The sequence below is a fragment of the Serinus canaria genome, chromosome 25 (genome assembly GCF_022539315.1).
Source record: "Serinus canaria isolate serCan28SL12 chromosome 25, serCan2020, whole genome shotgun sequence".
NCBI lineage: Eukaryota > Metazoa > Chordata > Aves > Passeriformes > Fringillidae > Serinus > Serinus canaria.
In genome coordinates, this window is record NC_066338.1 from 762,040 (window position 1) to 774,312 (window position 12,273).

The following is a 12,273-nucleotide window of genomic DNA, read 5'->3' on the forward strand; positions in this document are numbered from 1 at the left end:
AGCACCCGGGGTGCAGGAGTCACCTGGACAGGGGCCGGCGGCCGCACAGCGGGTCTAGTGCGGCGGGGAGGACGCTCCCGGACCAGCGAGGGACATGGAAGCCGTCGTGCAGGTTGTAACCCAAATGCATGTTCAGTGGGGAATAGAATGCAAACTTAAGGATTTATGCCTTGCTATTTCGAGGCTTATTAAATTACAGGCGATAGATAGCCCTGTGGATATTCTCCATCCGGAGAAATGGGACCATTGTACTAAGGTTTTAGCTGAAGAAACGATGTCCTGTGGCTCGGGAAAAGCTCTTAAGTCGTGGGGCAGGGTTGTGCAAGCCTTGCAAAAGGCAAGAAATGAGCAGAACACCTGGCAAGCTGCGAAAGCGTGGTTGCTGGCCACGCTGCAGCTGGGGGTGGCCGCGGCGACACAAACCGCGGAGGACTTAGAACAAACCGGCAGCGAGAAGCCGCGAACGCCGGACCCCTCCGAGCAGATCGGATTACCATCAGAGGGGGGGGAGAACGCGCGGTCGTTTTGGCAGGGACTCACGGAGGAGGCGAGGGCGGCGGCGAAACCGCCGAGCCCCGAAGGGGAGGACAGGAATGCACCCCCTCCACATGCGTTTGAAAATGGCGGGGAGGCGTGTGCTCAGGGCAGAATGGAACCCGAGCGGGGCGGAAATGGAGTCAGCCCGCTTAACAACGCATGCGCAGGCGAGCGGGGGGACGGGGCGGCCCCCGCGCAGGAGCGTATGAACAATCAGAGCGCTCAACTCACATTCGGTCCTTATAGGGCAAGGACCTCCCCCAGCAGGAGGCGGGGGGACCCCAGGGGGAGGGAATGGTCCAAACCCCGCAAGAAGGGGCCGGACGCGTTCCATCCCTCCCCGAGCCCGAGCCCGAGCCCCTCCCCGAGCCCGAGCCCGATCCTTCCGCGGAGCCCGCCGGGTCCTAGACCCCCCACGGAACCTTTCCGGGAATTCGCGACTCCCCTGTCCATCCCTTCCCCGCCGGCCGGCGGCGCAGCGCCGGGGGCGCGGCGGCGCGCGCGGTCCTTTTGCGGGGAGCTGGCGGAGAGGACCCGGGGCGCCGAGAGGGCGGCTGGCGCGGACGCGCGGGCGGCCCCGCCACCGCCGCCGCCGCACACGGCAAAACACAGCGCCGGCGATCCAGGAGATGGGCGGGGCGCGCGAGTCCACGGCGGGAAAAGCCCGGAGGCGCGAGTAGTTGCTGACGCGCATGCGCAGGGGAGCGGCAAAGAGCGCAGATTCGATCAGGGGCCGCGCTCAATACTGCCACCAGATAAGGGAGAGATCCCTCCCTGCAGGAGGCAGGGCAAGCCCAGGGGGCGGGAGCGGTACCACCCCCGAAGGGAGGAGCGGGGTCGGAGCCGAAAGAAACGGCACGGAGCGCCGGAAATTTATCGGCAGTCCACTTCCGACTGAGTCAAGCAACAGCTGCTCAGACAGCCCGGAAGAGCTGGCCGAGTCCGGATGGGACTCGGAAGCTGAAAGAGCAGAACTAACGCGGTTTCAAGCGAAACCGAATAAAGCCTTAAGCAATATCGGGAAACAATCGCAACACAAACTCACCGATTGGGAAAAAATAAGAATAGCTTTGCGAATTGGGCACCCGCAGCCACGATACATGCCTTCCTGGTTAAAGTCACCGGAGCACAGGGGTCCAGTATAGCTGACATGATCAGACACGTTGCCACACAAACGAATAATACCTTCGCCCCATTCAAGCCGCAGTGTCACACTGTAATAACGAGCTAGTGTGATTAGCACGGCTTTAAGGGAAGACCAGCCTGGGCAGGCAGCAATAAACTGGCCCCAGATCATCAGACCAGTCACCAGCCGCTGACACCACCACGCCAGGGAAAACCTAAGAGACCGTGCTGGGGCGTTGTGGTAGGAAAGGGCATTGTAGCTCCATCCTGCTCCCTTCCAGCCAGGCTGCAGGGCAGCAGCTGCAATGCTCTGGTTCCTTTTGCTGCTCTTTCCCAACTCTGCTGTCACCCAAAGGTGTTTTGCACAAGGACAGATGAGCTGCCTCACCTCTGGGTGCTCAGCTGGTAACGAGCTGCCCGGGTACCGACATTGCGCACCAGCAGAGTCTTCTGGGTGCTGCCCTTGACTGCACACTTGGAGAAATCCAGCTGGGCAGGGAAGTCCAGGACAGCTCGGGCACCAATGGCCCGGATGGGCACAACTATCCTTTCCCTTGCAGTCATGCAGACCAGCTCGTGGCAATAATCCTGCAGGAAAAGAAACTGCCTCAGCACAGGGCATTTAGTGCCATCCCCATGGCAGAAGAAAAACAATTTCTAAAGCCCTCCAAGGGCATCACTTTACCTATTGCACCCTAAAATGAGCACTAAGTTCTACTAATATGTCACATTTTAAAGGCACTGGTGCACTTTGCAAAACCTATCTCTGTGGCATTCAGCGCTGTGGGAGAGTTAGGGATTGCGGCCGGAAGATCTCGGGCTGTTACGCGTAGACAGGAAGACCCCTCCTCACCTTCAGTCTGACCTTGGCTACCTGGCCGCACCCAGGACAAGGGCAGAGGAAGTGACACAAACTACCTAAGCCATAAATACCCCTGAAACCTTTGAATAAACGCCATTTGCTATCCACCATATTGGTGTCTGCAGCATATGGACCGAGTGACTCTGTATTTGGGTCACCGTGCCGTACCTGAGAACCAGGTCGCCTTGCAGGAAGCTGCAACATTTTGGTGCCGAAACCCGGGATCCAGCACCCGGGGTGTGGGAGTCACTTGGACAAGGGCCGGCGGCTGCACAGCGGGTCTAGTGCGGCGGGGAGGACGCTCCCGGACCAGCGAGAGACATGGAAGCCGTCACGAAAGTCGTAACCCAAATGCATGTTCAGTGGGGAATAGAATGCAAACTCAAGGATTTATGCCTTGCTATTTCGAGACTTATTAAATTAGAGGCGATAGATAGCCCTGTGGATATTCTCCATCCGGAGAAATGGGACCATTGTACTAAGACTTTAGCTGAAGAAACCATGTCCAGTGGCTCGGGAAAAGCTCTTAAGTCATGGGGCAGGGTTGTGCAAGCCTTGCAGAAGGCAAGAAATGAGCAGGACACCTGGCAAGCTGCGAAAGCGTGGTTGCTGGCCACGCCGCAGTTGGGGGTGGGCGCGGCGACACAAACCGCGGAGGTCTTAGAACAAACCGGCGGCGAAAAGCCGCGGACGCCGGACCCGCGGCGTCCAGAGCAGATCGGCTTACCATCAGACGAACGGGAGGACGCGCGGGGGAAGGAGAACGCGCGGTCGTTTTGGCAGGGACCCGCAGAGGAGGCCAGGGTGGTGGCGAAACCACTGAACCCCAAAGGGGAGGACAGGGATACACCTCCGCCATATGCGTTTGAAAATGGCGGGGAGGCGTGTGTTCAGGGCGGAAAAGAAGCCGCGCCGGGCGGAAGTGGAGTCAGCCCGCTTAACAATGTGTGCGCGGGCGAGGGGGGGAACGGGGCGGCCCCCGCGGAGGAGCGTATGACCAATCAGAGCGCTCAGCTCACATTCTGTCCTTGTGGGGCAAGGACCTCCTCCAGCAGGAGGCGGGGGGACCCCAAGGGGAGGGAATGGTCCGAACCCCGCAAGAAGGGGCTGGACGCGTTCCATCCCTCCCCGAGCCCGAGCCCGAGCCCCTCCCCGAGCCCAAGCCCGATCCTCCCGCGGAGCCCGCCGAGTCCTAGACCCTCCACGGAACCTTTCCGGGAATTCGCGACTCCCCTATCCATCCCTTCCCCGCCGGCCGGCGGCCCAGCGCCGGGGGCACGGTGGCGCGCGCGGTCCTTTTGTGGGGAGCTGGCAGAGAGGACCCAGGGCACCGGGAGGGCGGCTGGCGTGGACGCGTGGGCGGCCCCGCCGCCGCCGCCGCCGTACATGGCAAAACACAGCGCCGGCGATCCAGGAGATGGGCGGGGCGCGTGAATCCACGGCGGGAAAAGCCTGGAGGCGTGAGTAGTTGCTGACGCGCATGCGCAGGGGAGCGGCAAAGAGTGCAGATTCGATCAGGAGCCGCGCTCAATACTGCCACCATATAAGGGAGAGATCCCTCCCTGCGGGAGGCAGGGCAAGCCCAGGGGGCGGGAGCGGTACCACCCCCAAAGGGAGGAGCGGGGTCGGAGCCGAAAGAAACGGCACGGAGCGCCGGAAATTTATCGGCAGTCCACTTCCAACTCTGAGTCAAGCAACAGCTGCTCAGACAGCCCGGAAGAGCTGGCCGAGTCCGGATGGGACTCGGAAGCTGAAAGAGCAGAACTAACGCGGTTTCAAGCGAAACCGAATAAAGCCTTAAGCAATATCGGGAAACAATCGCAACACAAACTCACCGATTGGGAAAAAATAAGAATAGCTTTCGCGAATTGGGCACCCGCAGCCGCGATACATGCCTTCCTGGTTAAAGTCACCGGACCACAGGGGTCCAGTATAGCTGACATGATCAGACACGTTGCAAATAAAGAATACCTAGCTCCCATTCAAGCAGCAGTTCACACTGCAATAACGAGTGTCAGGCAGCAATAAACTGCCCCCAATCAAGACAGTCACCATCAGCGGCCCCACCACGTCAGGGGAAACCTCGGGGACCGTGCTGGGCATGCGGTAGGAAAGGGCATGTAGCTAAGGAATGCAGATCCAAGCATCAGGGAAACGACAGAGGGAGGGGGCACCCGGGCCGTATCCAGCCTCCTCCCACTGGAAACATGCAACGGCCCAGCTACAGCAACCCTCAATGGTACACAGGGTTCCCGTGCCCACCACTGCCAACCCCTCAAGAAATGTCCAACTTTGCTGCCCAGCCAATGGTCCAACCGAACCCACCTGCGCCTCAGGAATACCACAAACAGCCCCTTGGGGAAGAGGTCCCTGGGTGGCTTTGGCCATGAAAGCATGGGAACGGGACCCGTGGGTGGCCGTTGCCGCGAAGGTGGGCAAGCACCCACTGATTGTGTGGGCAGTGTGTCATCTCCACAACAGCTCCGACGACTCGGCCATCTGCCTTCCCTTCTGGGTGGGCACAGAGTCAGACGTCACTGTCATCCCAGGAATCCAGCCTATGGGACCTGTCCAAACGTCACTACCCATGAACTCGATGATACCGAGAGGACAACCCTGTGCAGTGCACGACATCAAAGACTGCTTCTTTTCTATCCCCCTGCATGAAGACGACAAAGAGCGTTTCGGCTTTTCCATCGTCTTCCCAAACAGCCAGCGGCCTAACCTACACTTCCAATGGAGGATGCTTCCACAGGGAATGCTCAACTCCCCTACCATCTGCCAGATCACTGTGGACCGAGCGCTAGCACCTGTTCGGCAGAGCAATCCAACTGTAACCATCATGCAGTACACGGACGACATCCTGATCGCAGCACCAACCACGAGACAAGTGGACCAGCTGGTGTCAACCGTCTCCGAGACCCTGAAGACGAATGGCTTTGAGGTGGCGAGTGCAAAAATAAAAAAGGGACCATGCGTGACCTTCCTGGGAGTGGGAATCACAAGTTCCTACGTAACCCCTCCCCAGATGAAAATCCACCGGGACATCAAGACGCTGCACGACATGCAACAGCTGGTAGGGTCCTTGCAGTGGCTCCGCAACATCGTCCTGATTCCTCCCGAGGTCAGGGACCCTCTAAATGACCTCTTGAAAGGGAAGAACCCATGGGAGCAGAAAACCCTGACACCAGAAGCAACAAGCTCGCTCGACTTCATAGAACGTCAGATGTCAGAGAGCATGCTTGTCGCCCTGATTTTGTAAAACTTTGCAAGCCTTCTGATGTTTATATTCTCTCAAAAAACTTTCTCACACGCAATTCTGTAAATAACCTATGTTTTGCATTCTTTCATGGAGGTGGAGAGAATTGATGGACCCTTGGTCTGTCCAGTGGCATTGGAGAGGTGGCACTGTCACCCTCCAATCCACTGTCACCTTTGGAAAACTATAAATGTTGGAGTCAGAAAATAAAGGTGCTCTTTTTTTGTTCCCCTCGAGAGCAGCAGTGTCTGTGTCATCATTTCGTGCCTTATCTCGACATCTGGTGAACCCCTTCGTGTGAATTTGAGACCTTGAGTGTCGTGCGGCCTTGCTGGGTGAGGTTGTATCCTTCCCCCCCCCTTGTTTGCTTGGCGTTGCCTGCTGCTCTTGTGAGAGATGGCAGCCTCTGTGAGTTCCTCGGATGTTTCTGTTCTTTTAGACCTCTGGAAAGTTATCCTCGACCGGAGGGGAGTTTCCCTTTCCTGGAGTGAGTTTGAGAGTCTGTTTCTGTGGGCCAGAGAGCAAGGGTTTTTTTCGGACTCTTTGGAGGCGCTCTCTAGGGAGGCGTGGTCTCGCGTGGGCGATCGTCTCATGGTTGTTCTCCTTGACAATTCGGTGGATGTGAGATCGCTGATGGTGCACTGGCAGAAGTTGAGTGACGTTTGGCGGGGGTCTCCTCGTTATAGCTCTCGGGGTTCCCTAGGGACCCCTTCTGTCTCGGATGTGGAGGAGGGGGAGTCTGATTTTCTGTATGACGCAGGACCCTCTCCCCCACCCCGAGAGGGAGAGCTGGGGGGCAGCTCCGCCTTGGAGGGCGATGTCTGTTCCCCCGGGGTGGATTGGGCTCCTGGCCAGCTGGTCCCGAGCCCGGCGGGGGGTGCCCCGCGGGCATCTGGGGGCTCGGTGGAGCCGGGGGGCCACCCTCGCCCCGCCCCGCCCCGCACGGCTGGCGGGACGGGGGGGGACCCTCTCTCCCTGTGTGCCTTCCCGGCGCTTGGGGACGGCGGGCAGTCACGGGCCCCGCTCCCGCCTCTGTTTGACTCTGATTCCGTGACGATTCTGTGTCCGCACTGTGGCGTCTCCACCAAGTACCCCCTGGCTGCGGTAGGGACGGCTTCGCCTCCCCCTGGGTCCGGCTTCTCGGAGGGGGGGGCGGTTTCTCCCATCCCTGGGCAAGCGCAGTCCGTGGCCGCAGCCCGGGGCGGGCCGTCCGTCGCTCCTCCGGCGGGCCCGGCCCCCGTGGCCGGGCAGCCCGCCCCGCCCCGCCCGGCGGAGGTGGTACCGGCTGCCGCCTCTCGCAGCACGGGCCCGGCGCTCATCGGGGCTTTGCCCGCCCCCCTTGTGCCGGCCCGCTCTGACGTGATTCCATGGGCCGTGCCCCTCTCGGCACCCGGCCCCGCCCCCGTGTCGGGGGAGGGGGACCCCGCGCCGGTTTCCCGATCCGTGCCAGCGCCCGCGCCTTACCCCCCCGCGGAGCCCTCTGCCGGAACTGCGGCGCGGCAGGGCACTGAGGTGTTTCGATTTAGCGCGTCTACCGACGCTGCCAGCGGGAGGCCAGTGACTCCTCGGGGCCGTGGTCAATCCTCGTTGGCTTTGTGGACGCTGCCTTCATGTCAGGCGATGGCTCATGTTAATGGCCAGGCTTTGCCAGGTTCGGGAAACCAGAAGCGGAGCACCCCGGAGAGATGCACTCCGACACAAGTCTCTCTCCAGACCCCGGAGCCGATGGAGGTCTGCTCGGCCGGCTTGCGGCCAGCACCCGCGGATCAGCAGGTGTGGATGTCTGCACCGCAGCAACTGTTGTCTTAGAATCTTGTCGGATACACAAGATTCCCCTGGATGCTTTTGGTCCCTTGGGTGGAGGCATGAGTGCTCTCCTGATGGGGAGGTCTAGCGCCACCATTCAGGGCATCATTGTGCACCTGGGGCTCATTGATGCAGACTTCACAGGGCAGATTTGTGCCATGGTTTCCACACCCACCCCCCCGTCACAGTCCCAAAAGGGACGCGCATTGCTCAACTTGTGCCTTTTAAGTCCTCTGTTCGCAGGACGGCTGACCGGTCACGTGGTGTGGGCGGCTTTGGATCCACTGGGTCGCCTAAAGTTCACTGGACCACCGTCCTGTCCGAGGACCATCCCGAGATGCTGTGCACCCTGTCCAACCCTGGTGCGACGCCATCGGACATCCGCCTCCGCGGACTTCTTGACAGTGGGGCTGATGTCACGATTCTCTCCCTTGCTGCCTGGCCCCCGGAGTGGCCCCTGGATCCGGTGGAGACGCCTGTCACAGGACTGGGAGGGACGGCGCAATGTTTCGTGAGCCAGCGGCCCGTGCTGGTCGCAAACCCGGAGGGACAGACGGCCTGGGTTAGGCCTCATGTTACCTCTACCCTTGCTAACCTCTGGGGGAGGGATGTTCTGTCCGCCTGGGAGGTGCGCATCAGGACGGGTTTTTGATGGGGGCCACTGCGACGAAGGGCACAGACTGTTCTACGCCTCCTATACGGTGACTGGTAGACAAACCTGTTTGGGAGAACCAGTGGCCCCTCCCTCATGAAAAATTGGTCGCCCTTCGAACTCTGGTGCAGAGCAGTTGGACCAGGGTCATCTGGAGCCTTCTACCAGTCCCTGGAACACTCCCGTCTTCTGCATCAAAAAGAAATCTAGGAAATGGAGGTTGTTGCAAGACCTCCGAAAGGTCAATGCCGTGATGGAAGGCATGGGAACATTGCAGGTGGGCATGCCATCGCCTACCATGCTTCCCGCGGACTGGCCGATCCTCATTGTGGATCTGAAGGATTGTTTCTTTACAATTCCTTTGCATCCAAATGACAGGCCGAAATTTGCCTTCACGGTGCCAGCAATTAACAACGCTGAGCCGACACAGAGATATCAATGGAGGACGCTGCCCCAGGGCATGCGCAATTCCCCAGCCATATGCCAATGGTATGTGGCCCAGGCCTTGTCTGGAGTTCGCAAGCAGTTTCCTGATGCACGTCTGTATCATTATATGGACGACATTTTGGTGGCTGCGTCCACCCAGGATGAGCTGCTGAGGATTCAGCCTCGGTTGCTGGATGCTTTGCATGCTCATGGGCTGCAAGTGGCTCCAGAAAAGGTTCAGCAACAACCACCTTGGAAGTATTTGGGGGTCAAAATTCTGGAACAGACAATTTGTCACCAAGAGGTGCAATTTGTGCATTCTGTGAAGACACTGAATGATGCTCAGAAATTGGTAGGTGTCATCACCTGGTTGTGTCCATATTTGGGACTGACCAATGCACAGCTGTCTCCGCTGTATGATTTGTTGAAAGGAGACAATGATCTAAAGTCACCTCGCACGTTGACCCCTGAGGCGCAAAAGGCACTGGAGGTGGTTCAGCAAGCTGTTTCGGCTTGCCAAGTTCTTCGCATTGATCCCTCCGTTGATGTCACTGTGTTCATCACCACTCCAGATTCGCATCCCACAGGTATCATTGGCCAGTGGAGTGACAAATGGTTCGATTCCTTGCACATCTTGGAATGGGTTTTCCTGCCCCATCAGCCGCAGAAGACGGCAACTGCATTGTTTGAGCTAATTGCTCGCTTGATAATCAAATGCCGGCAACGGTGTTTGCAATTGATGGGTGCGGATCCCGCAAAGATTGTACTCCCAGTGCAACGGGAGGATTTTGACTGGAGCTTTGCAAACAGCGTGTCCCTGCAGAGTGCTCTGGAAAACTTTTCAGGGCAGATCACTTATCATCTGCCCAGCCATAAGCTGTTGCATGTGGCGAGATTCACACAAATGTCTTTGCGGCCCAAAAATAGTCAGGAACCCGTGCAAGGACCCACCGTCTTCACTGACGGTTCCGGGAGGACCGGAAAGGCCATTGTTACCTGGAAGGATGGATCTGAGTGGCAGGTTTTGGAAGGTCATGAGGATGGATCAGCCCAATTGGTTGAACTGAGGGCTGCTGTCATGGCATTTGAGAAATTTTCCCAGGAGCCTTTCAACTTGGTCACGGATTCCGCCTATGTGGCCGACATCGCGCAGCGGTTGGGTCATTCGGTTTTGAAGGAGGTCAGTAATCCTGCCTTGTTTCATTTGCTGAAGACCTTGTGGCGTGCCATTCAGGCTCGGGTTCATCCCTTCTATGTTCTGCATGTGAGGAGTCACACCTCTTTGCCAGGCTTTATAGTGGAAGGTAACGCGAGGGCTGACAAGTTGGCTAACCCAGTGTGGGTGGCACCTCAGCCTGATACACTCGCGCAGGCCAAGGCATCACATGGGTTTTTCCACCAAAATGCACATACCCTGCAGAAGCAGTTTCAGCTGACGCCAACTGAGGCTCGTGACATTGTTGAGTCGTGTGACGACTGCCACGCGCTTGCTCCGCCTTTGCCGGCAGGGGTAAACCCCAGAGGCCTTAGGGCCTTGGAGCTTTGGCAGACCGATGTCACCCAGATTGCCGAGTTTGGCCGGCACAAGTATGTGCATGTCACGGTGGACATGTTCTCCTCTGCGATGTGGGCTTCTGCTCACACTGGAGAAAAGGCCCGTGATGTCATTGCCCACTGGAGGCAGGCCTTTGCTGTTCTGGGCATACCTTCTGCTGTGAAGACCGACAATGGTCTTGCTTACGCATCACAGAAGGTGCGTCAGCTCCTGCAGTTGTGGGGTGTTTCACACAAGTTTGGTATCCCTCATTCTCCAACCGGTCAAGCTATTGTAGAACGCACTCATGGTACTCTGAAGCAGGTTCTTCAAAAACATAAACGGGGAATGCAGGGTGAAACCCCGCACAGTCGGTTGGCGAAAGCTTTGTACACAATCAATCATCTCACTGTGCCGCAGAACTCAAATAATCCTGTCATTTTGAACCATCATCTCTCGTTGCAGGCTGCGGATGAGGCACTTCAGCCTCGAGCGAAGGTTCAGGTGCGGAATTTAGTCACCAAACAGTGGGAAGGTCCCTATGACCTTATCGCTTTGGGACGCGGGTATGCTTGTGTATCCACAGATACTGGGGTACGCTGGGTACCTTCGAAGTGTGTTCGCCCTGACCTACGACCGCAGAGACAGAATCCGGCCGACGGGCAACATGGAGACCGTGACCAACCTGAAAGGCATCAAGCGGGTGACTCATCGAGTGATGACTCGGATGCAGACGACGCGAGTGATCGCTCTGATGACTCCTCCGCAAATGGACACTGAACATTGTTCATGTTTGTTTTTCACATTGTTCATTTTCTTTTTTCGTTTTTTCTTTTTTAGACAGAAAAGGGTGAGATGTCGTCCTGATTTTGTAAAACTTTGTAAGCCTTCTGATGTTTATATTCTCTCAACAAACTTTCTCACACGCAATTCTGTAAATAACCTATGTTTTGCATTCTTTCATGGAGGTGGAGAGAATTGATGGACCCTTGGTCTGTCCAGTGGCATTGGAGAGGTGGCACTGTCACCCTCCAATCCACTGTCACCTTTGGAAAACTATAAATGTTGGAGTCAGAAAATAAAGGTGCTCTTTTTTTGTTCCCCTCGAGAGCAGCAGTGTCTGTGTCATCATTTCGTGCCTTATCTCGACACATGCTCACCAGATGGGATTCAAGTGCTCCAGTCGATTTGTATGTCCACTTTACAAAAAAGGGGGGAGTGGGAGCCTTAGCCCAAGGACCCCCTGACAAGGCCCAACTGATACTATGGGTGGTCTTGGGGAAACCGTCACGAGCCTTTTCCCCGGGAGTCGAGTGCCTCAGCAACCTCATCATGAAAGGCAGAAAACTCGCCCTAAGACATCTAGGCATCGAGCCATCCAAGATAAGCTTGCCTTTCCGCAAACAGCTCTCTGCGCAGTCAACAACAATATCGGAGTACCTAGCGATAGCCCTCACAGGCTTTGGAGGAGAAATTCGCTACGCAGAGAAACCCCCTTGGACTCGGCTGCTCACGGTCATCGATATCGACCTCCCACCCAAGGTGGTCGATCGACCACAGGCAGGACCAACCATCTTCACGGACGCATCATCGCAGACCTCCACCGCGGCAGCAGTGTGGCAGTCAGAAGAACAATGGCAAAGTGTCAAGGCAACTGACCCTACGCTTTCAGTCCAACAGCTTGAAGCAGCAGCTGTGGCACTAGCATGCGGACTGTTCCCAGAGGAACACCTTAACATTGTGACTGACTCCATATTTGTGGCAAAACTCTGCCTAGCCATGTCCGGACCAGGCGCGTCAGTGTCCCCAGTGGCAACGATGCCGGAGGAAGCACTCTATTCACGGAAAGGCACCATATCAGTCATCCACGTCAACAGCCATGACCCGATCAAAGGGTTCTACCAGATAGGCAATGACAAAGCTGACGCCGCAGCAAAGGGCGTATGGACGTTGAAAGAAGCTCGCCAGTTGCACGAAACCCTTCACATCGGAGCAAAAGCGCTTGCGAAAAAGTGCGGAATCTCTACTGCAGACGCAAAGCACGTCGTCGCAACGTGCCCTCACTGCCAGAA

The 12,273-nt window shown here is 57.4% G+C and overlaps 1 protein-coding gene across 1 annotated transcript in view; it reads right to left on the reverse strand.

Annotated features, from left to right (window-relative positions):
- Positions 1-1,451: 1,451 nt before the first annotated feature.
- LOC127060579 (hydrocephalus-inducing protein homolog) overlaps positions 1,452-12,273 on the reverse strand; it is a 32,209-nt gene continuing 21,387 nt past the window's right edge. The window contains exons 5-6 of the mRNA XM_050984246.1: positions 2,051-2,250; positions 1,452-1,497 (exon numbers count right to left, since the gene is read on the reverse strand). Coding sequence (XP_050840203.1) covers positions 1,452-1,497; positions 2,051-2,250 — 246 coding nt within the window. The remainder of the gene's footprint in view (positions 1,498-2,050; positions 2,251-12,273) is intronic.